At 40.5% G+C, this 26,675-nt stretch overlaps 5 protein-coding genes and 2 non-coding genes across 20 annotated transcripts; 2 read left to right on the forward strand and 5 right to left on the reverse strand.

The window, feature by feature from the left end:
* Positions 1-216: 216 nt before the first annotated feature.
* On the reverse strand, positions 217-1,777 carry LOC135634536 (histone-lysine N-methyltransferase ATXR6-like). 2 transcript variants are annotated; one of them, XM_065144898.1, is made up of 5 exons: positions 1,489-1,777; positions 1,114-1,415; positions 943-1,043; positions 663-875; positions 217-580 (listed from the first exon to the last, which is right to left on the reverse strand). In XM_065144898.1, exons 1-5 carry the CDS (start codon positions 1,727-1,729, stop codon positions 421-423), a joined length of 1,017 nt encoding a protein of 338 aa, XP_065000970.1. In that variant the 5' UTR covers positions 1,730-1,777; the 3' UTR covers positions 217-420. The 2 variants fall into 2 exon arrangements, with proteins under 2 accessions (XP_065000970.1, XP_065000969.1); XM_065144897.1 differs by having other exon boundaries at positions 1,114-1,777.
* Positions 1,778-2,446: 669 nt separating this feature from the next.
* LOC103983234 (BTB/POZ domain-containing protein At3g05675) lies at positions 2,447-6,865 on the reverse strand. The gene is made up of 3 exons (XM_009400446.3): positions 6,704-6,865; positions 4,764-4,896; positions 2,447-4,079 (listed from the first exon to the last, which is right to left on the reverse strand). Exon 3 carries the CDS (start codon positions 4,015-4,017, stop codon positions 2,695-2,697), a length of 1,323 nt encoding a protein of 440 aa, XP_009398721.2. The 5' UTR covers positions 4,018-4,079; positions 4,764-4,896; positions 6,704-6,865; the 3' UTR covers positions 2,447-2,694.
* A 1,597-nt stretch (positions 6,866-8,462) lies between these two features.
* TRNAV-AAC (transfer RNA valine (anticodon AAC)) lies at positions 8,463-8,536 on the reverse strand. The gene has a single exon. It is a non-coding gene; the product is annotated as a tRNA-Val (tRNA).
* A 235-nt stretch (positions 8,537-8,771) lies between these two features.
* Positions 8,772-8,845, reverse strand: TRNAV-AAC (transfer RNA valine (anticodon AAC)). The gene has a single exon. It is a non-coding gene; the product is annotated as a tRNA-Val (tRNA).
* A 1,918-nt stretch (positions 8,846-10,763) lies between these two features.
* On the reverse strand, positions 10,764-12,221 carry LOC135584572 (protein yippee-like At4g27745). 12 transcript variants are annotated; one of them, XM_065146104.1, is made up of 4 exons: positions 12,099-12,204; positions 11,750-11,855; positions 11,545-11,651; positions 10,764-11,224 (listed from the first exon to the last, which is right to left on the reverse strand). In XM_065146104.1, the coding sequence occupies exons 3-4, from the start codon at positions 11,635-11,637 to the stop codon at positions 10,997-10,999; spliced, it is 321 nt and encodes a 106-aa protein (XP_065002176.1). In that variant the 5' UTR covers positions 11,638-11,651; positions 11,750-11,855; positions 12,099-12,204; the 3' UTR covers positions 10,764-10,996. The 12 variants fall into 12 exon arrangements, with proteins under 12 accessions (XP_065002176.1, XP_065002179.1, XP_065002172.1 ...); XM_065146107.1 differs by having other exon boundaries at positions 11,545-11,656; XM_065146100.1 differs by having other exon boundaries at positions 11,545-11,667.
* A 5,524-nt stretch (positions 12,222-17,745) lies between these two features.
* LOC103983232 (probable F-box protein At4g22060) lies at positions 17,746-20,198 on the forward strand. Of its 2 annotated transcripts, XM_065148631.1 has the most exons (4): positions 17,746-19,037; positions 19,333-19,453; positions 19,571-19,612; positions 19,698-20,198. In XM_065148631.1, exons 1-2 carry the CDS (start codon positions 17,949-17,951, stop codon positions 19,375-19,377), a joined length of 1,134 nt encoding a protein of 377 aa, XP_065004703.1. In that variant the 5' UTR covers positions 17,746-17,948; the 3' UTR covers positions 19,378-19,453; positions 19,571-19,612; positions 19,698-20,198. The 2 variants fall into 2 exon arrangements, with proteins under 2 accessions (XP_065004703.1, XP_065004702.1); XM_065148630.1 differs by having other exon boundaries at positions 19,571-20,198.
* Positions 20,199-20,532: 334 nt separating this feature from the next.
* On the forward strand, positions 20,533-26,426 carry LOC135636709 (heat shock 70 kDa protein, mitochondrial). Its single transcript, XM_065148629.1, has 6 exons — positions 20,533-20,732; positions 22,415-22,488; positions 22,612-22,690; positions 22,781-23,347; positions 23,431-24,051; positions 25,493-26,426. The coding sequence occupies exons 1-6, from the start codon at positions 20,655-20,657 to the stop codon at positions 26,111-26,113; spliced, it is 2,040 nt and encodes a 679-aa protein (XP_065004701.1). The 5' UTR covers positions 20,533-20,654; the 3' UTR covers positions 26,114-26,426.
* Positions 26,427-26,675: the final 249 nt, after the last annotated feature.

Below are 26,675 nucleotides of genomic sequence, written 5' to 3' on the forward strand. Positions count from 1 at the left end.
ATTTGCATACCCCTAAATTTCGAAGTTAATTTTTATTAGTTACTGTAAGTTATTTCAATCTACATTAATTCCTTTACAGAACATTATGATTCCACATGGGTTGTGACAGTAGTTAATATTAAACTTAGTAATGATTTGTCTTTGCATGTACATTTGCACAATAAACCAATGGAATCCAGCTTACAACTCTGGTTTGATCAGCCTAAATCATATCCATAACATAGATTAGAACAACTCCATTTGAAACAAAATGTGTCCATCATTACAATTAGAACTCCATTTGAAACAAAATCTCCCCACATTGCAAATCTTTTCTCCTTACTGTTTGCTAATACTCGAAATGCTTTGACCATGATGTAAAACAAAAACGTTGGCTGATGGTTTGACCATTTCATGAGGACTCCAAATATAAGTCAACTCCTAAACAAAATGCTCGGTTGGGTATTCTTGTTCGCTGCCATTGTAGTCGTAGTAAAGTCGCTCCCCTCTCGATATGTCTCTGTTCGCGACCAGCAGAACTCGGCACTCCCCGTCGACGCTGAACCTGACGCACTTGAGGTTCTGCTTCTTCTTCCCTTCCCTGCTTGGAACCACCTAATTCCTCAGCCTCTTCTCAGATTAGGGATTTGAGATCTGTTGGAGAGGGGAAAGAAAGGCCTCACCTTGTGTGGTTGTTGATGCCGTTGATGAACCGGGCGATGTTGCTCCTCTGATCAGGGCATATGACTAGGCTCCTCGCAGCGTTCGCCGCCGAGAGCAGAGTCATCATACTGTCGCCGTCGTCGTGCTCCCTGTTCTTGAGGTAATCGACGTCGCCCACATACTCGGTCACGATGGTTAGGTCTCGGATGAACCTGTCCGCCTCCACTGTGAACCTGTTCAGATGCGATGGTGAGTTCCAGTTTGGGATCGAATTGGAGGAAGGGGGAGGGAGATGCTGACCCTTCGAGTGGGTCGTGGACGACCATCAGCGGTGGCCATTCGCCCCTTTCCATCATCCGCTTGCACAGGTTCAGCGTCTCTACGTCCTCCTTGGACAGCACCTGCAGATATGGTTGGAGATCAGAGCGCTCAAAGGAGTGGAATCGGAGAGAAATCGGATGAATTCCTCACCTGCATCCCTCCGTTCTCATTGGCCGCGCGATTGGCCGACCTCGGCGCCATGCCCGGTCGGTAGGTGAGCTCGTTGCTGAACACGGCGCCGGTGGCTGTCAAGGCCGTGGCCAGCGACGCCATCTGCTCCAGCCTTCTATCGGGGTCTTCGATCGGGTTGAAAGGTAGGAGCTTCCTTTTCTTCTTCGCCACCACCAGCCCTCCGCTCCTCTTCTTCCTTTTCCGGCATTCCAGCTTCTCTAGCCCCGACGACCGCTGTATCCGGAAGAAATCTATTATCCTTGTCTGGATTAGCGGAAACCCTGCAACCAAACCCGCAGATCCATGAAGAAAGGAGAGGGAGGGGGCGAAGGATCGGATCGAGGGTCGACATACTCTTGGGCCTCTTTTCGGCGGAGCAAGGGGGGCAGAACCAGAGGCCCTTGGGGACACATGCGAGAATGGGGCGGAGGCAGAAGAGGTGGAACCCTCGGTCGCACCTGTCACAGAGGAGGAGCTTGTCGGCGGACTCCCCGGAGCCGCACTCCTCGCACCGGATGGCATCGAGGACGGCAGAGGAGAGGCTGGAGCTGGAGGGCGCATTGGTCCGCCTCCTGAAGGGGGTCTTAGGGGCCATGAGAGAGAGAGAGAGAGAGGATGGCAGAAGGGAAGGGAAGAGGGGAGATAGGTGAGAAAAAAGGAAACGTCGCGGCTGGTGTAGCTGGAGCTATAAAAACGGCGGGGACGAACGTTTTCGCGCGCACTCGCGGCATCAGAGGTCGGATTTGGCGCGAAGATTTCCCGGTCACTGTGGCGGGTAACTAAATGCGATATTACTACCAAGCGCAGGCCCATGTAACAAGTTTATGGGCCTATCTTGTTCTTGTTCCCTTAGTTATCTGACAAAGGATATATATATATATATATATATATATATATATTCCCAGATAGTGTCCTTTATTTCTTTTAATCCTATAAATATCCCTTGTTGTTGTTTATCCTTCTCCATCTATTAGACCATCAACCAGCAATCTCCATGTCGCCACCTCTATCCCTATAGTGTTGTTGTGGACAATCGCTTGAACACCCTTACCTTGCCCTCCATCTATCGCATCCTTGAGAAGAGAAATGGGGGTGGGTCCGGGGCAAGGTACGAGAGTGTGAGAGGATGCTCCACGAAGATACCACGAGGAGACCCCGAGGACGAGATGAGTGAGGGAAAGAGTGGTCAGCAGCGACATAGGCAACGTGAAGGCAACAAAGCAAAAGGCATTGGGTCATGGATGGCTGATGACAAGAGGTATTTACAGAATTACGATATCATAGGAAACTATAATTGTGAGACATGTTCCAGTAAAAACCCAAAGGACTTCTTTGATGCAATCGTGTGTATATCGAGATTCTTCCACCCTGAGCTCGATTTTACTGTCGTTGCTCAAAAGCACATCCTTTTGCAAAGTCAACGGTTGACCATATCATGCCCTAGCATGTATGAATGGGTCAAACAGGTTCATCTCCCTTGAACCATTACTAACAACAGTAGAAACCTTGAGCCATAAGAATGAAAAGGAATCGTCTCTGTTACGACATACAAAAATGAGATCATCCGAGGCTGACCGCAGGATTGCCGGCTTCATTTAGGCTGGCCATCAACCTCCTCTTTGCAGCTTTGGTCCTGTAACACCACACTTCGAATGCCTCGCTCAAATCAGGATAACTCAACTGCTCAGTTTTTTTCATCCAATCTGTGAATATCTCCGCTTGATCATTCGACGGCAAAGCAAGCACGAGAGATGTGATCGCACCTTCTACGTTCTGGCACAAATCGCCATCCATCTTATAGGGAAACGATTCGTCCTCCATGCTCTTCAAATCCAGTAAATGCTTCATCTTCCTGATGTAAGGGAGCCATGTTCTCAAGAAGTGGACTCTGAATGGTGCTGGAAGAATGACGCTGCCATACCCGATAGCATCCAAAGCTTTTCCAGTTACTTCTATCGACTTTGCTTTGACGGACCACAAGCTGGAGCTGTACTTCTCATCTTGAATGACTGCCAGGATGTGATCAGAGACATGAGCCCAACCGAAGACAAATTCTTTCATCATTTCCATCTTCGGAATTATGTTACACATCCACTCAAGATCTGATAGGCTCTGCAAGAGTTGGTGTTCACCTGCCTCGAGCGACTGATCAACATCTGAGGCGAGCATATTCAGTGCTGTCTCCAACGTCGTAAACATCCTGGCTAGGCCTGTACTGACCTCGGATTTCACATCCTCATCCACTGCAACCAGAGGAGCATCTTCATCCTCCAGAAGCATGTACTCAACTTGTTCCTGGGCAGAAGTCTTCAGTTCATCCGTGAATGGAGGAACAGAACTTGTGACGGACATAGCAAAACGAACAGCTGACAGGAATACATTCTTAGTGTCATTTGTACTGACAGGTTTTATCCGAGCTAAAAGTGGTTGAGCTTCAGGGCCTAGGCTAGAGGCCACTTTTATGATCTCTTCCTCTTCGTCTTCCTCCCAAGGTACAGCCTCCAAGTACAGGATGCAGCTCTGGATGATTGATCTACATTGAAGAGAAACTGAAACTCGAAGAACACCAATGGCAGATTTAACAGAATCCCACGAGTCTAGAACTGACTCTTCTGAGAGATAAAGTAGCTTTAAGACCTTAACATAATTGTCATACTCGTTTCCTGTGCAGTGAACTTCAATGCAATTACCCGTATCATGACTCGGAGAAGCAGGACGGTTCTCAGGGAGCCGATCTGCAAAATATTTGCTCTCTCCCCTCAAAATGGTTGAGTGGCAGTGGAACCACTCTGGCCTACCATCTCTGTTCCTCAAGCAAACAGTGACATCACTCGTTGTCCGGTCACCAAAGGCACGAGTCTTAGCAGAGCAGGCTTGTTCCATTTGCACAAATATAATCTGTTTAGATTCATGCTTTCCTTATGCACTGCAGAGATGCTATAGGTCTGTAATGAGGCCAAAAACGTTCAGATTTTAATAACTATGGTTTAACAAAAGCCTACTCAAATCAAACTATACTGTTACTATGTAAATGAAACCCACGTCAAAATGCCGGCAGCCACTATCTTTCTTTTCCCTCTAACAAAGTTTAGGTACACTAACCATATAACTTTTGATCTTGAACAGGACATCCAATCCCGTCATTTAGATCCATGATTAGTATAAAATGATTTAAACCAGTGGTTAAAATATAAAAATAAGTCATTTTTTCTTCTCCATCCTTTCAGCACACCTTCTGGTCTGTGCCAATGACATGTTTTAGGTCAATGCTGGTCAGCACAAGGCTTTGCAGACCTTGGACATACAGACACATAATAGGACTCTTTTCTATTTCTTTGAGTAATCATCGATGGAACCAATACTTATTTAGAGTTTCAAGGCTCTCTTTGTCTACAATTTGCAAAATTTTGAATCGAACATGACCAATTAGTAAGACATGGTGTCTTTTCTATCAGGATGAACAATACCCTCAATTAAATAAACTAGTCAAATACTATTACCAGACATATTCGAAGAAAACAGATTATACTGAATGCACTATTGATAAGACACATTGAGCATGAAAACAACTAGAACCACTTATACACAAAGAACATCTACCATGTTTAGAAATGTCAGAAAAGTCATACCCTTGGATGTTGACACCAGTATTCCCTATTCTCAATTGGCCAGCTCCCAGCTTTTCCATATTTAATATGTATCTTGTGTGCATGCTCCAACTTTTGTGTAAAAGCATCAGAAGTGTACTCGTGTATCATGCACCTATCCAAAATTTAATTATCATTTAGTGGTACAGTATTATGTGGCTAGAGATATGCACATAACTAAATATATGTAGCACACAAAGTCTTGCAAGATATGATTAACATATAATCAATCATCATAATGAACTATGAGACATTTTTTGACAGACAGACACTGAAGTAGAATATCTTGTGCAAGAAGACATATTGCCACATAAAGCACCAACAGTTGAAGCTTATTCAACCCCGACCATTTTTCGTCTAACACAGGAACTTTTGGAACCATGTATTGTTTATGACGAGTCTGATCACTGGCCTGTTATAGAGAGCTTTCTTTTGCCAAAACAAGGTACCGTAAAATTAAGATTTTCCTTGTTAGAAGTTATTGTAGCAAAAATAAATCATAGAACATGGTTGATAGAAACCTCTGTTGGTACCTTAAGGACATGAGCAACTTCCTCCAAGCTAGAGACATGTGTTGGAATTTTTCTAGTCATACACAGATGAATATTCTAATAGAGATTATCCACTGAATCAATATCAAGAATTAATCAACAATTGACAAACTTCAGGAGTAATATATCAATTATTCATTTGAAAATAACAATCTTAGCTAAATTGTTTTTTTTTTACCTGTAGTTAGTACATATTATCTTTACAGTAGCTCTCATTTTTTTCAACAAAAACAAGACATGAACTGTAACCACATTACCTTATTTACTTTTTCTAATTTTGTCCCATTATTCCCACACTCTTTGTGAAAAATGGAAGTACTGAACATATTTTCATGTCACTTATGCATGCCTCAAGAACACTGATCTTTGGGAAGGGAGGGGGGGGGGGGGTCGGGATGGGGTGTTATGTGTGAATAGTGTCCCACTGAGGAACCCATGACTGATCATCACTCAGCCTTGGTAAACAAGGGTTCATCTAAATTGGAGCAACCGTAAATGCAGTATGAGGAGAAGAGTGGGCATGTCACTGCTCTTGAGGTTTCCAACAATGTATCAAGATGAGTAAGAGTCAGCCACAGGTATTCAAGAGAACCATAGGCAGAAGCATCAAAACTTGCTATAAAGGGAGCATTCAGAGTGCCTCCAATTATTCTAGAGTCTTAGCCAGTGTTGTCAAAGGCGGCATAGGCGCTCGCTTAAGCGAGCTAAATTGCACTAAGGCTCCAAAATGCCCGAGATGCTTAGGCCCTCAGAGCGAAGTGAGGCGCTCATCAGTATAAAAATTAAAAAATATAATTAAGGATATAGACAATGATGAAGATATCACCACTAAAACATTCATTCCCTTAATCATCTATAAGGCATCAAGGTATTATATTGCCCAAATATAATAATAAAACATAAAATAAAATAAAATTAACATCACAAGTCCAGAAATTTTGGCAAGAATTCTAGCAGTGACAATTCAAGAACCAATCAGTAACAAATTCAATAAGCAACACATTGCATGAACTATTATTAATAAGAATTTAGTGTAATTAGGTAAGGGGAGGGGACCGAGAACAGGAGGAGATCGATTGAACGTGGAGGAAGGCAGTTGAAGGCAGCTGACAGAATCAGAGAGGGGGCTGCAGGCTGGATGGCAGATGGGGGCTGTCGGCGAGAGAAAGAAGCAGGAAGAGAAGAGTGCGTCGGTGGGAGGGGGAGGCTGGCTGAGAGCAGGGGAGAAGCAGAGAGGGAAAGAAGAAGAGGGTAAGATACGGCGGCTCGCTGGGGAGAAGGGCTATACAGCCGGACGTCGGGGTCACACCGCCAGAGGGGGAGAGGGAAGGAGAAACGCAGAAGGAGCGACGGGGAGATGAAAGAAGGTACCTCCGTCTGAGAGAGGGGATGCACGTCGGAGGCCCGCCCGACTTACCCACGAACGCCGGCCGCCGGATTGCATGCGCGCAAGGAAGCCGAGGAAGATGAGGATTAGGTTAAAGGGAGAAAGGAGAAGGGCGATGGAGTGTGTCAGGGGAATCTGGCTTCGTCGAACCCAATCAATCAATTCGGGTTCGATTCAAGCTAAATTAAAGTGATTTGGACTTGGGCCCACCGCTCCCGACAAATGATTGGAGGTCAGAGATTTCCAACGAATGATTGCTGGAAATAAATAGGCTTGCACTTAATTGCGCGGAAATTTTTTAATTTGATTATTTGAAAGATGTATGAGCGTGGATGTGAATGTTTCAAAGAGATAAATCTCGTCTTTCTTTTTTTATTGTGTTCGATATGAGTTTTTATATCTTGTTACGAAGAGATAGAATATTTCATGAAATATTCTGTGGGGAGACCGTTTGTAACCGTCTTCAACAACCTCTCCTTGGTTTATTATTCACATGAGCAATCTATAACTGTTTGCCTTGGGTCCTTACTCACGTTGACAAATGGGTAAAGGGTGATCTTCGTTTCTCCTTCAACCCTAGACATCATATGCCTTAGCTAACGACATACTCTCCCCCCCCCCACATCAAAAAATATTCTTCGGGACTCTTGCCAAAGGGGTTCGAAATATGGCATATGATTCATCCGGTATATTAAGCTCATGCTTCTTTGATCCATTTTCGACATAGTGGCATATCTAGTCCATCGTACATCTCGTATTATCCGAAATGTTCGTCTTAGATCACATCCTAAATTGTGACTTTCGTCTTCTCCTTCAACCCTAGGCACCATATGATGGTTATGTGTTGAATAATGATTAGTTAACGATATACTCTCCCTCCTTCACCAAAAAACATTCTTCGGGACTCTTGCCAGAGGGGTTCGAAATGTGGCATATGATTCATCCGGTATATTGAGCTCATGCTTCTTTGGTCCATTTTCAACCTAGTGCCACGTCTAGTCCATTATACACCTCATATTGCTCGGAATGTCCGTCTTGGATCACCTCCTAAATGGTGACCTTCGTCTTCTCCTTCAACCCTAGACACCATGTGACGATTATGTGTCGAATAATAGTTAGCTAACGACGTACTCTCCCCTCATCACCAAAAAACATTATTCGGGACTCTTGCCAAAGGAGTTCGAAATGTGGCATATGGTTCATCTGGTATATTGAGCTCATACATCTTTGATCCATTTTCGACCTTGTGGCATATCTAGTCCATCATACATCTCATATTGTCCGGAATGACCGTCTTGGATCACCTCATTAATGGTGACCTTCGTCTTCTCCTTCAATCCTAGACATCATATGACGGTTGCGTGTCGAATAATTATTAGCTAACGACGTACTCTCCCCCCCTCACCAAAAAACATTATTCGGGACTCTTGCCAAAGGAGTTCGAAATGTGACATATGGTTCATCCGGTATATTAAGCTTACACATCTTTGATCAATTTTCGACCTAGTGGCATATCTAGTCCATCAAACATCTCATATTGTTCGAAATGATCGTGATCACCTCATTATCGAGGGGGGATGCATATTGGCTCATCGAGATCAAGTCAAGCTTTCCGACCTCCTAAGGTAGAACTATTAGATGAACATATTCATAATATTTATAAATCCCTTGAATATGTTCCATAATTTATAACCAGATGTTTCAGGGGAAAAAAATTACAACACAAAAACCAAAACCTATTATTGGCGTCGCCCGGACTCGAACCGGAGACCTTCAGTGTGTTAGACTGACGTGATAACCAACTACACCACGACACCAATGGCTCTCAGGATTCCTATATTTCATTATAAAGAGATAATATTTCATGTAATATTCTATGAGGGAACCTAATCGTCATCTTATACCTCCCGATCTAATGAAGAAGAGCTATTAGATGAACATATTCATAATATTTATAAATCCCTTGAACATATTCCATAATGTATAACTGGATCTTGCTCGAAAAATGAGGGGAAAAAACTACTAAGCAGCAGAGAAACTAAAAACTACCAATGGCGTCGCCCGGACTCGAACCGGAGACCTTCAGTGTGTTAGACTGACGTGATAACCAACTACACCACGACACCAGTTGCTATTATGTTTCATATATGTTTTATATATTAAATAATAATAGATTTTAGGCTCATGTTGCCAAACTATATAAAATTTTAGACCATTCTACTAAGCACAAATAGTGGCAACAATAATGAGGAGAAGTAGAAAGGCTTTAAATCCAGAAATTCCACAGCATTTAACACCATATTATCATAAGAAATCCAGGTTAGGAAAACATTATTTGTTTGAAACCCATTCTGGATTAGATACAGGACTGTCATCATCACCACAGAAACTAGAAGAAGCAAGCACCACAAAAGATGAAGGACATGAGCCAATGTGAGATGGAAGCAATATTTTTCTCATCAGACCATATTGAAAACATACATACTCCTGATAGCAGTCATTAGCTCATGAAGGAATACAGCATGCCACACACAATAATGTGTTCTAGAGTTATATATAACTGAGGAAGTTCTTGAGACTGCAGATCGAAGTGAATTCAGAACCATCCAAGGGGATCAAGTTAGCTAATCCCGGAGACAAAAGAGATTTATTTATAGGGAGAAATTTTATATAGCTTATTTTTCCTGAAACAAATATCCTCTAGCACAGTAGCATAGCTGCCAATACAACTAATGCCTCTTATTCATGACCACCAAAAATCTCAACTCAACTCTTAAGCATCTTTCGGGCTTGTGGAAGTAAAAGTAGAACACATAAACATGTAAAAAGAGGGAGGCAACAACCTTAGGAATCAGAATGGCAATACATCACCTTGGTTAAAACTACTCAGATATACAATATAAGCACACAAACATAACATGTAAATGTACACAACAAACCAATCCACTAAAGGAATTTTACATCTCACCAAGGGGTTCATTTGGAGAATGCAAAAATGACATCAGTTCATTATAATTTTCCCAACTGAGACAGACACTAAATCCAAAATGTAGCACGAGATATACTATATTGTCTGGAACATAAATGAGTGCAAGAAGATGAACTTGCAGGGGCACAACTTTACAATCTTAAACATTGCTAATTGGACTCTCTTGCTTTTCTTTCGGATTATCTTTTGAGGAAAAATTGTGAAAAGTAAGAATGTCATCAGAACCTTCACCAGAAGAGTGTCAAATTGCTAGCCATGCTAGAGCAGGGGTAATCTTGAAAAACTAAATTGAAACTAACAATCAATAACCATCAGAACTGAGATATCCCTGATGTTTAAACAACAACTTGTTAAGCAGTGACAGGCCTAGTAAAGTATTCTAGCAGGAGTATAATCAGAAAAAATAAAAAGAAATAAATGGGAAGGCTCCCATCCCCATAATTATCAAATAAGTAAACTTTTTGGTTTTCTAAATGCATGAAATAGACTATGAGATAGCCATTGCTTTGCAGAAACATTTAGCCTATACTGTAGTGTAGAACCAAACAAGGAGGGAGGCCGATAACTTTTGGAAAGGGGTGTTCTTTAACAACAGCTGCTGAAAGAATTTCATCAAATGTCAAGAACTAAAACCAAATAATGCAACTTAACAAAACAAGATCTTGATGAATTTTTTTTGTAAGCATTTTGATTTTGTCAAATCAATCTTCAGACCATTTCATGCCTTTTCTTCTTACAAGGTAAGTTTATGCCTGATTTTGTCATGGGTAAGGATGCTGTCTTCTTCGATCCATTGACATCTAATAGTTTAAGAAACTCATCTCAGATTAAATTATTATTGTTCAGAGCAAGGCAAGCTTTTTGATAAATAATGCATGGAATGAAAATGATGTAGTAGCATTGGTGACTGATTAAGCAGTTAAAACCCACTGTTAGGTAGATCACAGCAAAATCAATCACACAATATTCCTTAGAGATGTAAGCATAAACGAAAGAAGGCACTTACGGTTGTTCCCAAGTAATACGCAATCGATTTCATGGTTGTAGGACCGACATCCACAATACGATAGTCTGATATTCACAGAGATCAAACAATTGCCAATAGGCAATCTTTACAGAAACAGAGAAGCAAGAATGCAACAATTGGGATGAGTTCTCACTTACATTTGCCTTATGCACAAGAACAGATGGTTCTATCAGATGATTCAGAACACACAGACAACAATGTTACACTGACAGGAAGCTCACAACACAAGCTTCACCAACACAGCATCCATTAGAAATTTTACTACCAGTTCTCCTTGACAATCTTGGGTTTCTCAAATATGAACTTCCCTTCTTTGTACTTCTGTGTCTCTTCATAAGCTCTTTCATACTTCCATCCCAACACCTCACGGCAATCACGGCAGTAAATGTCGGCAACCGTATGCAGCCCTGTCATCAGCTGCCTATCTTCCTTTGGCCCCACGACAACATTCATGGCATGAGAAAACAGAAAGGCACGCCCGTTTCTCCCCTGTGCCGATCAAGGCAATGTAGAATAAAGATCACAAAATCAATTCACCAAATCGTCGCCTCCTTCGATCATAGCAAGATGTTAATTTTAACAACATACTATCATGAATCTCCTAAATCAGCAAAGAATGTTCTAAAATGAACACCAAGTTTTCACTGGAAGGACAAATTCCATCGATATAAACTATTGCATAAGACAAGAAGAACTTCTGACAATCATCAACGTCAACTCAAAACACAACAGATAGGCTACAAAAATGCATGCAGGAATACCTGAAGAAATCGAGGAATATATGAAGAAATAGGCTGCAAGAGCTTCACCTGAAATGCTTTGGATATGATATCATCGTGAAGGCAGACGTGGTTTCGGCAATTGCTGCAGCTGTAAACACGAGGCCCGATCAATTCCGCCATGGATGGCGCCCCGGCTGCTCTTAATCAACGCTAAAACAAGAAAGTCAAACCACTTCCCGCAAACAAAATAAACACCACCAAAACACACCAAAAATGACAAAAACCTTAATACCCGCAATACAAGCAAAACCCCAATCCACGATCGAAGAGGATCAACTGACCTAAAATCGAACACCCGTCCCACTAGACTACCGTCGCCGCCGCACAAGGGGCAAGAACTGGAAGCACGAAACATTAGGGAACATTATAAGGAGGGGGAAAAAAGAGGGCTTTGCAGTGAAAGCCATTAAGATTTGTTGGTAAAATCAAGATAATATCAAAACCCAACAAAATTACTCCTAATCAAAAGTAAAGCCCAAAAATGTGTATCTATATAGATAGATTGATAGATTCCTTGCTTCGTTTGCAAAGGAGGAGAAAGAATGTTCATCGGACGAGTTAGGATTAGGACTGGGTTTTACCTGGATCTATGGGAAGAATTAAAGGCGGCGATTGGGGATTTCTGGGCGACGGGAGGGGAGAGAGAAGAGAGTTCTTAATGAATCTGCTCACCGTCTCTATATCGTATGATTGGATCGGCCACTGGGGCCCCACACTGCGCCCGGTCACCGTGTGACGCCTGGCGACGGGTATGGGGCAATCGAAGACGCCGCTCTAAGTAGTAGTCAGAGTGGCGTTAACGGACGAGCAGGCGATGCAGAAGACAGGTGAAACCATCTTATGGTATATAATATAAATATATATATATATATATATATATATATATAGTATAAAAAAATCCTATAATTAGGGGTATTCAATTCGAATAAAAAAAATCAATTTGTTTTAAATTAATTTGATTCGATTTTGAAGACTATAAATGATCTCGTTTGGAAGGTTTTATTCTTAAATTCGATTAATCGATTTGAATTGAATTGATTTTAATTTTAAAAAACATTATTCGAACTGAGTTTACTATTTTAATCTTGTTCAAACAAATTAATTAAATCGGTTCAAAAGTTTAATTTGGCCTGATTCTAATGTCATAATTTCATAAATGATGTGGATCTAATTATAAAATGTTTATCATGCTAGTCTAATTAGTCCAAGATTTTGATTTGATTTAATTAAATATAATCAATTTATTTGATATATATTTTTTAATTATAAATTGAATCTAATTTTGAAGGTCCAAATTAATTTTGGTTCAAATATATCTTATTTTAATAGAGCCAAACCGACAACTAATTTAGTTAAACTCGACCTTTAAGGATTCTATTTGAATCAGGTTTAACACCGACACATATGGTTTGGAAATATCTCTTATTTTGTACTACTCACCCATATATAATAAATAATAATAATAATAATAATAATAATAATAAATATTGTTATAAATTCTTAAATAAATACACGAATTCATCGGATTCCATTTGAAAGTATTTTCTTCTTTTATTTTTCTCTCCTTTTCTTCATTTTCTTAAAACTTTTTTCTTCATAATTAATATTAAAATAAATATATATATATATACATAAGATGACAAACAAATCGATCAAATGGCCTATAAACATTTAAGAATAAAGAACAAATTTAAATAAAGAAAGATATAAAAAATTAAATCTATTTTAGTAGTATACTTATCCTCATCCATCTTTGGATGATTAATGGGTTATGAACATTCATTTCTGATAGGGATCCTTCACATCGTGTCAGAGTGAGTTGGCACGACTCGGTTTAGTCTCGGGTGTGCAGGATCAATCTTATCGACGTTTGATCAACGAGAGTCGTAGTCTGATGAGGTTAGGCTTGGGCTTCAAGGTCGAAGACTCCCTCGGGTTGATTGCTTACTTCTTGGCCTCCAATCCCTGCACACATATAGTGGTTGGGAAGGGGCTCCCAATTTTGATCCATCCAAAGATCTAGTTAGAACTGAGTGACCAAAAAATCCTCTCACTTGCTCTGGCCTGCGAGGGGCTTTTTATATCTCTCCCTCAGTGATCGTTTGTATTTGTTATATTTATGGTTATTGACTCGACTTTCGCGGGACAATATTATGCTCGGGATGGTGCCATCCCGACTTTTGCGGGGTACCACTGTGCTCGAGTGGCATCGTCTTAGTTTTTGTGGGATAGTTTCATGCTCGGGCGATGTCATCCCGACTTTTGCGGGGTGACACTATGATCAAGTGGCATCGTCCCAACTTTTGCAGGTAATACTGTGCTCGGACGGCATCGTCCCAGCTTTTGCAAGGCAACACTGTGCTCAAAAGAACGTGGCTGTGAACAATGGTTGGAGGGCGGGTTACTGAAATGTGCCGTATCAATTTCCTTATCCATTCCAAAGCATGATCACGATGATTCGCCCATTCCGACATCGAGACTAACACTTGATGTTATCTTGACCGCATATTATTTCTGACATCTCAATGTCTCTTTGATGACTTCCTATGTTCTTACGTTGTTGCTTGAGCTTGGCACCATCTCGACCACCGATCGAAGTGGTTCGCTTCACAGCATGCCAAGCCAAGCCTACATATCAATTTATACGTTTCATCCACAGCTATACATTTATCTTTCACTCTCATATCGTATGAGTATCATTTAAATATATATATATATATATATATATATATCATAATCATTTGATTATGATAAATGAGAAGTATGATGAGTAGAAAGTATGATGATATATCATTTCCACCTGATCAATATAATAATTGAATCTATGTCCTATTATTATGATGCAAATGTCGATTATATTCCATCGAGATAATTCATTCAGTAGAGATGATGACTAGTGATTTCGATATCAAGACGAGTTGCATTAATTGACATAGCATTCAAGCTGGAGGGCACTATATAAGTTGCATTAATTTTACTATCCCGTTGATCCACAATGAGAAACCCCAGTGCTTACAGGAGAAGAAAACGAATCAAGCAAGCCATCCCATAATAGAGTTCGAGGAAGAGTGGGATGAAGAGGAATGAGAGAGTGGGATAGGGCAGGATGATAACCTCAAGGTTTTGGACTCTAAATCAAAAGCTTTGCACTCTATGAATCCGATTTGACCATTAAAGGTTACGAAGATAACAATCATTTTTTGTATTTTCAAGTACACGAGAATCACAATCGATTTTAAAGCAAAATTCTCCGACATCAAACATCAAATGAGGCTTGTATTCACATGCAAAAATCATTCAACTTTGGGCGGCGCGTACCAGTCCATGTGGACGACGAACGGTCAGGATCTCACGATGGAGATTTGCACGAGATTTCAAGACCTACGTCCCCCTTCGTCCGGGGCTTTATTTAAAGGTTATTGACGAGGGCGGGCGGGTTCAGTTCGCTTCGAGCGTCCGTTTTACCGACCTTCTTCGCCCTGCCTGCTTCCTTTTGGCCCGAGCCATCGGCCGCCGGCATACCCTAGCCGTCGCCGCACCTAGCGGTGGCTACCTTGGCCCCTTCCACCGCCGCCCTCAACCGCCTGCGCCCGGATTACGCGGATGCGTCTCCACGTTTCACTTTCCGTTCCATCTCTCTTGTCTCGATTCGTCTCCATTTGTCGGGGTTTCCTCGCATAGTAATTCGTTTTGCTGATGTCTTGTTCGATACCAGACGGAGGTTTCGACTGATTAATCGTCTAGGGTGACTGAGGGGGCTCTTGGGCATTTGATCGATGACGTCGTGGTGCTCATCGAGGTTAGGGTTCTGTGGACCTTTTTGATGTTTAAGATTATGTTGTTAATTGTTCTTTTTTAGTGACTTTTCTGTTCATGAAGGAATTTATCTCATGCGAATTACTTAAAAGTCAGCTTTAATATTTGGCCGATTTCAAAGAAGGCACATTGCGATTATTATCCATGTCATAGCCTAGTTTGACACTATAATTGATTGTTTAATTTGGTTGAGCTGAACCATTGATTAAAATGTTTAAGTTTAAATCAATGATAGTAGATTCATCTAGCCTTTATAACATTTATTCGTCAATTAAAGACTACTCATTAAAGGAAAATATTTCATGATGCACATGACGGGGGAGTCCAATGGTGGTTCCGATTTGCCTCTAGTCGCATTCATTTACTACTCCAGTCATTTACTATGTCTCAAATAAATAATCTATTAACTTGTTAACTTGTCGAGTCTGAATCACATAGTCCAAAATATTTATACCTAAGTTAATAATAATAGACACATATAGTTCTTATAAACTAATTCAAATTTTTATCTACTTTTAATGTGAGATTGAAATGGGGAACTATAAATTATGCGCATGAAATCTCATTCAGATCTAACTTTATGTTATAAACTAGCTATAACTTTATGTTATATATATATATATATATATATATATATATATATATATATATATTGATGAATCTTGGCTCTGATACCATATTAGGAAACATGATGAATAAATTTAACATGTACATATATACCAATTCAATCCTAAAACTTAAACTTGTTGAGTAGTGGGTCAAACCTAATCCGACCTCTTCAATCTTTATCAATCAAGATTGTTCTCTTAGTCCTCTTTTAATCTCTATTCTCATGTATAACTATTTCCTAACAGAATTTATGGTTGATATCATTTTTAATTTCTTATATAATAACTCTGGTTGGTGGCAATGTTTCAAAAGTGATAGTTCTCTTGAACAATAGCAAGTGTTGTTTAATGGTTATATGAAATGTGTGGATTGCTTGTGTACTAAAGCAGCATGAGTCATGATGTGTCAAACCTTAAGCTAGATAGTATAATCTTGCTTCTTGTTTTCCTGCACCTTTTATCCCGGTTGTAGAGGATGCAGTGCTTATCCAAGTTCATTGGCAAAGTGTACTTTGTTCCACTTTGTGACGTCTTGATAAGGATAATTGTTCCCCCATATGATATGTTGAATTTATGGCCTGCAGTTAGTGTACTGATGTTTTACATGGATATTTGATGCAGGTTCGAGGATCCATTTCAGCGAAAATTGTGGTTACTGCTGGCGCAGTTTAGGAACTATTTCTCTTTTCTTCTTTAAACTATATAAATTTTTTTTGTGCAATATGTAGAATTAATATTTCTTTTCTGTGATTATCCTGACCATTTGTTCAACATCTGTTTTTAAGGTTTGGGTTTGAGGTACACATTGATAGGTAGGACTACCAAAATCAAGCATATGTTTCTTCTCTCATTCTCATTCAATAGATGAAGTTTGTAGGCCCTGCTCTTTATATCTTAGGAACTACATTTGTGAAGTATAATCTCTATAATATACATAAACCCTTTTTCTCATGTGAAGGTTTATAGAGGTTACAAGATTAAATCCCTTCATACTTTGTTATTTTTTAGTGTCTATCTACTTTTTCATGTAGCTACTTGATTGTTACTCTTAGGGTTAATTATACATTATCTCTTGTACTTAGATCCTATTAGTTTCATGATCTCTATATTTAAAAAAATTATATTGGGATTATTATAGTTTTGAAAATGAAATAAATAACTTCATTTGTCCTAATGTCGTTAACTGTATTGACAGAAAACATAATACCTTTTTGCCCATCACTTATTGTGTTTGTCGTAAATACAGCTAACTGTTTTTCGTAAATACAGCTAACAACGTTAGAATAAATAAGGTTATTTGTTTTACTTTCAGAATTATAGGAATCTCAATATAATTTTTTTAATTACAAGGATCATAATGCTAATAGGGTCTAAGTATGAAAGGTAATATGTAATTAGTTCTTACTTTTTGTTCGTCATTTTCATGTCGTTCCAACACGTGATGTCACGTGTTATGTTTTTCGTCAATGCTACTGACAATATTAGAACAAATAAGATTATTTATTTTATTTTTAAAATTATAAGGATCTCAATATAAATTTTTTAAGTACAAGATCGTAATGCTAATGTGGTGTAAGTATAAAAGCTAATATGTAATTAGCCCTTACTTTTTATCCATTATTTTTGGGTCTAGTGACTTATCTTAAAAAAAAAAAAAGATGAATTAGACAATTTCTTATTTCATCCTCCTTTGTGTCTTGAGCTAATTATCTCTTGTTTAATCTTGAGCATAATCTCAATAGGTACTTCCGCATAGGTACATTATCTCTTGTTTAATGTTCTGAGCAATGTCAATCTGCGAGCATAATCTTGATGATGTGTTACAACCGGTCCATGAAGAAGCTATGATTTCGTTATGGCCAAGCAATGAGTTTGTGGACTGTGGAGTCTTCCCAGGGCAATGATGAGAAGTTGGACTCGATTGTGCCTCACATGATACCTGGGCATTCATTCAATCACCTGCAGGGCAGTAGCCATTCCCCACCCCCACGGTAGGCAACTCTGGTCATGGATTTTGTCAAACGGCGAAGGATAGCTTCCTATACTTGCAAAGAGGAGGATCAGGAAGAGGAAGGGGAAGAGGAAGAGGAGGGCTTGGACGCGAAGAGGAGGGATTGGTTGTCCCTGACGGAGCCCCTGCTGCGGGCGGTGCTGCGGCGCCTCGACAGCCTCGAGGATTTCTTCGCCTTCCGGGGCGTCTGCCGCAGCTGGCGAGAGCTCGCCGCCCCGACCCCGGACGCCCTCTCCGCCCAGCTCCCGCTCATCCTCTTGACCCGCTTCCCTGCATACACCGAGGCCTTCTACGACCTCGACCGCCGCCGCCTCTACCGTGCCCAGCTCCCATGGCGCGTCCACTCTCGCCGATCCGTCGCCTACGCCCACGGCCACCTCATCACCGCCACCGATCCCCCCAACTCCAAGCTTCTACTCTGGAACATCTTCTCGGAGTCTCGCATCCGCCTTCCCAAGGTTCCCGAGCCCTTCCGCCGCGTCCGCCTCTCCTCGCACCCGTCCGACCCCGCCCTCGACTGCATCGTTGTCCTCTTCGCCAAGAGGAGCACCGTGCTGCAGTATTGCCGCGTCGGGGACTCCCTCTGGACCATCCGCGACTGGAGTATGCTGCGGATGGTTGACGACATGATCTTCTTCCGGGATAACAGGCTCTACGCTCTGACCGCCACGATGCAGCTCGTCGTCGTGGACCTCGCCGCCGATCCAAAACTCTGGCTACTGGGCGACGGTGGCGGTAGAGCAGCGGAAGGGCATCGGGAACGTTGGCTTGCCGAGTCAGGTGGGGAGTTGATGGTTCTCTGCCACAGGTTCAGGGGTGGGTTCGATGTTTGCCGCTGGGACTCGGGAAGTTGTAGCTGGGTAGAGGTGCTTGACTTGGGCGGAAGGACAGTATTCCTTGGGTCAATGGGGTTTGCCGGGTCGATTGCCGCCGCTGGATCGGGGATAAGAGAGAACTGCATTTATTATGTAAGCTCCCGGAAAGATGCGTGGTATGTGTTCTCGTTGGAAGAGCAATCCGTCGAGGTTGTCTACCCTGATTCACCTGGTTTGCTCAGGGGCCAGTCTCCACTGGACCCTGTATGGGTATTCCCCAGCCTTTGTTAAATTATGAATGCTCTGTTTGTGTTCGCAAGGTGTTCGGTGAAATGCTTAGATAAAGCTGTAGTTCTCAGTTAAATTTAGAGTTCCGATGTTTATTGTCATTTGTAGTCTTGATGATTCCTTGCTGCTTATATTCCTTCTCCTCTAATTCGTTCCTTTGTTTTCATTGCCTCTTTTTATTCAGAACAAAGGTTTGTCGTTGGTGAGTTGAAAGGTTTTTATGATTAGATATCTGCACCATTATTTCTCTAATATGTCTAAATGTTCTTCCTTAAAGCCTTCTAAGAATCTTGGCCCAACGTCACAAGTTTACGGGCAGTAATCCAGCCTTGTAGTGGAACTCAATTATATTCCAGTTCCACTTCAGTGGTTCCCAGTGATCATATATGCCAACCAAGGTAAGTAGACAAATCCGTCTGTCTCTGTGTTGTAACCATAGTTTTGCCAGCTTTTGATTATTATACAATCACTGTTTAGCAGCGATTAATGTGTGCTCCTTCGATGCTTTTTTGCAGGATCTTCGATTGGATGCACTGCAAGATGCAACTCAGCATCAGGTTCTCCCAGTTTTCTGAAAAGAAACGTCGAGTATGTGGTGTGATCCTCTTTTAGCTTGTCATGGATTTACATTCTGACCTCCAGATGTGTTCAGTGGAGATGGCGAAGAACATTGAAATGTGATCTTCGAGGGTGTGATGCCGAAGGAAACACAACTATTACGTGACATTCTCCGTGGCATTGTCACCATTGGCACATTGGACAACAGGGCTGCTTTCTTTCTCAATCCTTCTCCACCCAGGAAGATGAATTCCTCCGATGGTCAGAGGAAGAAGTTGTAGAGGCAGAGACAAAAGAAGAAGAAGAAGAAAAGGAAGTTGCAAAAGAAGCCGACAGAATGCAAGAGTTGCCACTGCTGAGGGAGGATTGATGACACTCTCCCGTCTGTTTGCTGCAGATGCTTCCATGGTGAATGATACTCTAAGCAATATGACTGACTGACTACTCACAGGAGGAACAAGAAACCAACACCACCTCCAACAGGAAGCAACTCTCCCTCATTAATGCATTACCATTTTCACAAGAATGAGCCTGTGTGTTTGGATATTAAGTGGCTGATAATTATCATTTGTTGTCGTGCGTCTATGTTCATTTTGTCTCCCATTGAACAAGCAATATCCTCATGCACATCACTTTTCTCAAGTCCCAACAATTGGCCGAGGAAAATCTAATATCTATCTCAAGTTTCTAAATTGCATTTATCTTCAAATCCTAAGAATCTCCTTTTATAAATTTAGAGCAACATTTTCTGAACTGAAGCTCTCACATATGATATATTCCCGCACGCATCTTACAGCAGAAGACCCGTTTTCAAAACCCGAACCCGGTCTAATCGGTTCAAATAAACGGGTCGGATTGCGCCTCCATTTCCCAGTTGGTGGGTATCCAAGAGTCGATATAAGTAGCGAACCCTAGTTGTTGCTGCCGGTATACCTGCTCCTGAGGGCAGCCGTTCGATCACACAAGGAAGCGAAACACTCCTCGAGCGATCGCTCCGAAAGCCCCTGTAAAGCCCTAACGCTTCGGTTTCGTCGGAGATCGATGGCGGCCTCCGTGATGCTTCGAGCTCTGAGGCGGCGCGATCTGTCGCCGCCCTATCTGTCCTCTCGCCTCAGATCTGTAAGCTCCCTTTCTTTTTCGGATAGTCCACGCCTTCGGAAGCGATTGGGATGTAGTAATCTTGATGTGGGTTGAATTTCTTGCTTTCTGGATATCCGTCTTTTGGCGGATTCATATCGTTTAGATGTTTACTTTGACTCCTACTTTGTTTGTATTTCTTTTCGAATGTTGGGTTACTGTGTCCGAAGTAATAACACGATTTCTTTAGTTAAAGGATATGCAACCTTTTTTTGTGTTGTGTATTGGAGCAACAGATTTTTTTTTCCATTCTACTTGACATACATATTATCAGCAATGATATTTGGTTAAACCTCCATTTTCTCCTAGTTAGCTCAGATTTTAGCACGGTACTGCCTGTTGGCATGAACATGTCTTTGACAAGTTATGTCTCCTTTCTGGATTTGGTATCTAAATCTGACTTTAATGACAGTCAAGTTACATTTTCTGGTTCCATGTACAGTATCTGCATCTTTGGTTCAGTTCGATGGATCGACTGCTATCTAAAGAAATGGGACCATGCTTGTATGTGCTGGTGTTTCTGGAGTACGTTTGATAACAAAAACAAGTCGATGTGATTTGGACTTGTATATTAGTTTTGTACGAGATAATTGTAGCAACTTAAACTGACTGTTCTTTTTATAATAAACTCAACAGAGAATTTTAATTTTTTTGTGCTCTTCCGTTTTACATTATTGTTTCGTCATTGGATTTTGTAGTAAGTTTTTAGCTAATATTTATAATTCCAATGATTTATAATAATGACTAATCATCTGCATGTCATGTGGAGATATTATACCATTAGCAAGTGGAAGCGGATAACATTGGAAGATAATGGGGACTTTCTCCATACACGTACCTGAAAATAGAATAATAGAAAATTAAAATAATAGATGGGGCTAAAGCATGGTTAAGTAGCTATATATCTTTTTTTCACTATATTGATTCAGACAGATTATCTAATCACATGCTCCTTTTTATAGACAACAAAATCAGTGGAATTTCCATGTTAGTTTCATATTGTTCATGTGTTATTTGTTATAAATTCTCTATGTTAATCATATGATAGTTACTGGACTTCCCTTAGTACATCATTATCTTTGTTGTTCCTTTTTCCTTACCTTATTGTTAACCAGATTTTTATATATTTTCTCTATTTGATTATGAGATTCCTATTGTTGGGCTCTTAAAATCTTATTTCTACTCTTGATGTTGAGCAATTAAGTTATTATTCTTGCTAAGATGCTTGGACATAGCCATGAGGCAGGATGATACACCTACATGGCAAGTCCTACAAAAATAGGATGCCAGGTTTTAGGATCATTGCATGTTTTTTCTGGAAGCAGCATAGCATTCATTCATATTAGTGGTGAATGCTTGCAATAGTACATGTAACGTGTAAAATGTAAATGAGTACATAAAAGTCTATTATATATATATGTGTGTGTGTGCATATATATATATTAATATAGTGCATTATTTTACTTATGCATCGTGTGAATGACTTAAATATCAAACATGCATACATTTATATCTAATAAGCATCAGATGGTATGAGAGCCTTTGTTTATTCGAACCACACAACAGATGCCAAGAGGTGTCCAATAACTAGGTGTTCAACAAAGACACAACATGGATGCAACAAACATCTTGAAGTAACCTATATTTCATGTTTATTTCTGCAGTTATCTAGTAATGCAATCATGCCATGGGGTGCTCCTCTGGGTCACAAATGGTCTAGTTTGGTTAGACCCTTCAGGTATAATCTCATGCTTATAAATGTTGAAGTGCACTTTCAGAGTCTCTCCTTTAAGATATCACAATATTGTTTTCTGCTATTCTCTGGTTTCTTTCACCAAGGATAAGTTTTTTTTCTATACAGCACAAAACCAGCAGGAAATGATATAATTGGAATTGATTTGGGAACTACAAATTCTTGTGTTGCAGTTATGGAGGGAAAGGTTGTTCTTTATGCATATTCTCCAAATATTTTTTGTATTTGATCATCTGGAACTCTATTTAAATGCATACTCTATGCTTATTTGTCACAGAATGCTAAAGTCATAGAGAACTCTGAAGGAGCTCGTACCACCCCATCAGTTGTAGCTTTCAATCAAAAAGGGGAACTACTTGTTGGAACTCCAGCAAAACGTCAGGCAGTCACCAATCCTACAAACACCCTTTTTGGTACCAAGCGACTGATAGGCCGTCGCTTTGATGATCCTCAGACACAGAAAGAGATGAAGATGGTTCCTTTTAAGATTGTGAGGGCACCTAATGGAGATGCATGGGTTGAAGCTAATGGTCAACAGTATTCGCCCAGCCAGATTGGTGCCTTCGTTTTGACTAAGATGAAAGAAACTGCAGAGTCGTATCTTGGAAAGTCTGTGTCAAAGGCTGTTATCACCGTTCCTGCATATTTTAATGATGCACAACGTCAGGCTACAAAGGATGCAGGAAAAATTGCCGGTCTCGATGTTCAAAGAATTATCAATGAACCAACTGCAGCTGCACTTGCTTATGGGTTGAACAACAAGGAGGGTCTCATTGTAGTTTTTGATCTTGGTGGTGGAACATTTGATGTTTCCATCCTAGAAATATCAAATGGTGTATTTGAGGTATAGTTTCTTAAGTTTATAGCTTTTGAGGATTTTGTTTTCATGTTTTTGTCAGGTTTTGTTGATCTCATTTTCGATTTCAGGTCAAAGCCACAAATGGTGACACTTTCTTGGGTGGGGAAGATTTTGACAATGCATTGGTAGAATTCTTGGTTGATGAATTCAAGAGAACTGAGGCAATAGATCTTTCAAAGGACAGGCTGGCTCTACAGAGGCTTCGAGAAGCAGCTGAGAAGGCTAAAATTGAATTATCATCTACATCTCAGACTGATATCAATCTTCCATTTATAACAGCTGATGCTTCAGGAGCAAAGCATATGAATATCACTCTGACAAGATCAAAGTTTGAGACTTTGGTGAATCACTTGATTGAAAGAACAAAAAATCCCTGTAAAAGCTGTTTGAAGGATGCTGGCATAAGCAGCAAGGATGTTGATGAGGTTCTTCTTGTTGGTGGAATGACTAGGGTTCCAAAAGTTCAGGAAATAGTTTCAGAAATCTTTGGAAAGAGCCCTAGCAAGGGAGTAAATCCAGATGAAGCTGTTGCAATGGGAGCTGCTATCCAGGGTGGTATTCTTCGTGGAGATGTTAAGGAGTTGCTCCTCTTGGATGTCACCCCCCTATCGCTAGGTATCGAGACCCTTGGAGGTATTTTTACGAGGTTGATCAACAGGAACACAACCATTCCCACGAAGAAGAGTCAGGTAAGGATTGATTCAAGTGGTTGAATTGAACTCTCAAGTTAATCTTAGTAGATGGTTCATTCAAAGAAGCTATGGACATAAAGTTGTCATGCATATAGAAAACATGCCATATAGAATGTGACTTTTGGTCATAAACATCCACCGAAAACAGTTTACTTCAAATGGTAAATGCAAGTCCTTTTTGGCTTTCTTTGTCTTGTGGATCAAAATTTTCCACAAAGAAATTACTTTAAAACTCATGATTGAAGGTGGATCATCTCCTGGAGATTCCTTTGATAAAGGGCATGCCTTATGAGTGACTAGCATTAGGTGTGAGCTCATGTGCCCAAATATGGACAGTAGTCATGTGACAATGTAGAGTTACTGGCATGAAGCGCAGTCCCCAGTGCTGGTGCTTCTATGCCAGCCTGTTATTGGTGTGTGATGATCTTGACTTGTCCAAATTGTTGAGATTTGCCTTCCAAGACTATGGAACTGCTTTTTACGTCACCTCTAGGTTGCTGGTAGCCTGGTACACAGCTGATAGAACTTGAAATAAGACTTAGGCAGAAGATGCATATTCCTGGTAGCCTGGTACACAGATGAATGTTTTAATTAATTTATATTACTAAAATAAATAATAAGGGGGTAATGAGTTATAAAAATAATAAATTAATTCCTGTATTATGTGGAATAAATTTTTAAATTAAAAATAAGAACTTTTTATATGAATATTCAAGTCTATATTTTTTTGAGAATGTGTACTTATTTATTCTAATCTTGATCCATGTCACCATATTTTTATTTCAATTCTGACCTTTTAGGTCATATCCTTGTAGCTAAAACTAAGCAGCAACCATGTTGGATGCCATAACCATGTTAGTGGATCCTCTATACCCTGGTCCAAGTAACAATTCATGGTTAAATTTGAAATCTGGGAGTGATGGGAAGATCCTTGTCATAGTAGTTGATTCAATCCTTTGATAGCTTTGCCTCTCGTAAGCTTAAGTTTGTTACATGCATTTAGCTGCATTTTGCCGACAACCAGTCAAACCATGATGTATCTCTCTCTGTCTGAAGAAATTTAGCAATGTGCTTCGTTTGACTTTCTCGTTTGATAATTTGCATCCTCTTACCTGTTTTCTGACTTCTGGAGCAGGCTTTCTATCCATTTTTTATTGACTTTGACTTAAATGATAGTCAAATCACCATTTTGCCTTTGTCAATTTGAAAAGGAGACTGGAACTGAATTTTTGAACCTTTCTCTTTGAACATTGTGCCTAGGTTTCGCCAACACATCATTTCTTGATCATATGGTTAAAATCTGTTCTCACCAGGGTGGTTTTTGTATTATTTTGGATTTTGGCAAATATGCACTTTCCTGCTTTCATGGATATGCAATAGGATGTTAAACATTTAACTCGACACTGCAGAATGTTTACTGGTTTCTTTCTCCATTCAGGTATTTTCCACTGCGGCTGACAACCAGACCCAGGTTGGTGTTCGTGTGCTACAAGGTGAGCGGGAAATGGCTGCAGACAACAAACTCTTGGGCGAGTTTGACCTTGTAGGCATCCCACCAGCCCCAAGAGGCATGCCACAGATTGAGGTTACATTTGATATTGATGCCAACGGAATTGTGACAGTTTCTGCCAAAGACAAGGCCACTGGGAAGGAACAGCAGATTACTATTCGGTCATCCGGTGGCCTCTCTGACGATGAGATTGAGAAGATGGTCAAGGAAGCTGAGCTCCATGCTCAGAAGGACCAGGAGAGGAAAGCTTTGATCGACATCAAGAACAGTGCAGACACAACAATTTACAGTATTGAAAAGAGCTTGAGCGAGTTCAGGGATAAAATTCCAGCTGAAGTGGCCACCGAGATCGAGTCTGCAGTAGCTGATCTACGGAAAGAGATGGCAGGAGATAATATCGACAACATCAAGGCCAAGCTTGATGCAGCAAACAAGGCAGTCTCAAAGATTGGGCAACACATGGCAGGAAGCTCAGGTGGGTCTTCATCTGGTGGTTCTCAAGGTGGTGATCAGGCACCCGAAGCAGAATACGAAGAGGTCAAGAAGTAGGATGTCTGATAGATGATTATAGCCCTACCGAAGCAAGTAAATTCATGTTGTGTTTAATATCATACTGTCTAATTTCTGACAGGGTATGAGCAGATTTTGCTTTAGTGGTAGTTTTTTAGCGAAATAATAGATGTCGCTCAGATTATGAACTCAGTAAGTAGATCGAATGGCCACAGGATTTTGTCGATCTTAAGGGTTCCTGGTGTTTCTGTGAAGAGCAAATCAGATACGCTGTCCTTTGGATGTCAGATAATCCCTATCAAAGTGGGGAGTTGCATCTCTTGGAAACATTCCAAATGGTGTGGTTTGTTCTTGTTCTGCTGTTGTTAGCTGTATGTTTTTTTTATGGATATCACTAGTTCCAGTGACTTGAGTTAGTGATGTACATGGTTAAGATGTAATTGGTCTTATCAAGTCAAACAACCTGTGGGTATGATGAAACGGGAGTTGCTGCGATCCATCTTGATTAATTCATCAATTATTTTAATCACTGATCCAAGATAAATACTTTAGATGTCATACGAGCATAATTATTTTAATCATAATCAAGACTTCCCTTTTG

This window comes from Musa acuminata, chromosome BXJ3-4 (assembly GCF_036884655.1).
Source record: "Musa acuminata AAA Group cultivar baxijiao chromosome BXJ3-4, Cavendish_Baxijiao_AAA, whole genome shotgun sequence".
In the NCBI taxonomy this organism is placed as follows: Eukaryota; Viridiplantae; Streptophyta; class Magnoliopsida; order Zingiberales; family Musaceae; genus Musa; species Musa acuminata.

Coding starts and splice junctions, on each gene's coding strand:
- LOC135634536 (XM_065144897.1), bottom strand. CDS start 1,695: ATGCGCCCTCCAGCTCCAGCCTCTCCTCTGCCGTCCTCGATGCCATCC. Junction 876..942: donor GTCCACGACCCACTCGAAGG/GTCAGCATCTCC, acceptor GCATCTGAACAG/GTTCACAGTGGAGGCGGACA. Junction 581..662: donor GGCATCAACAACCACACAAG/GTGAGGCCTTTC, acceptor GGTTCCAAGCAG/GGAAGGGAAGAAGAAGCAGA.
- LOC103983234 (XM_009400446.3), bottom strand. CDS start 4,017: ATGGAACAAGCCTGCTCTGCTAAGACTCGTGCCTTTGGTGACCGGACA.
- LOC135584572 (XM_065146110.1), bottom strand. CDS start 11,637: ATGGCGGAATTGATCGGGCCTCGTGTTTACAGCTGCAGCAATTGCCGA. Junction 11,225..11,544: donor TCATATCCAAAGCATTTCAG/GTGAAGCTCTTG, acceptor TGATCGGCACAG/GGGAGAAACGGGCGTGCCTT.
- LOC103983232 (XM_065148630.1), top strand. CDS start 17,949: ATGGATTTTGTCAAACGGCGAAGGATAGCTTCCTATACTTGCAAAGAG. Junction 19,038..19,332: donor CTCCACTGGACCCTGTATGG/GTATTCCCCAGC, acceptor TCTTCCTTAAAG/CCTTCTAAGAATCTTGGCCC.
- LOC135636709 (XM_065148629.1), top strand. CDS start 20,655: ATGGCGGCCTCCGTGATGCTTCGAGCTCTGAGGCGGCGCGATCTGTCG. Junction 23,348..23,430: donor TATCAAATGGTGTATTTGAG/GTATAGTTTCTT, acceptor TTTCGATTTCAG/GTCAAAGCCACAAATGGTGA. Junction 24,052..25,492: donor TTCCCACGAAGAAGAGTCAG/GTAAGGATTGAT, acceptor TTCTCCATTCAG/GTATTTTCCACTGCGGCTGA.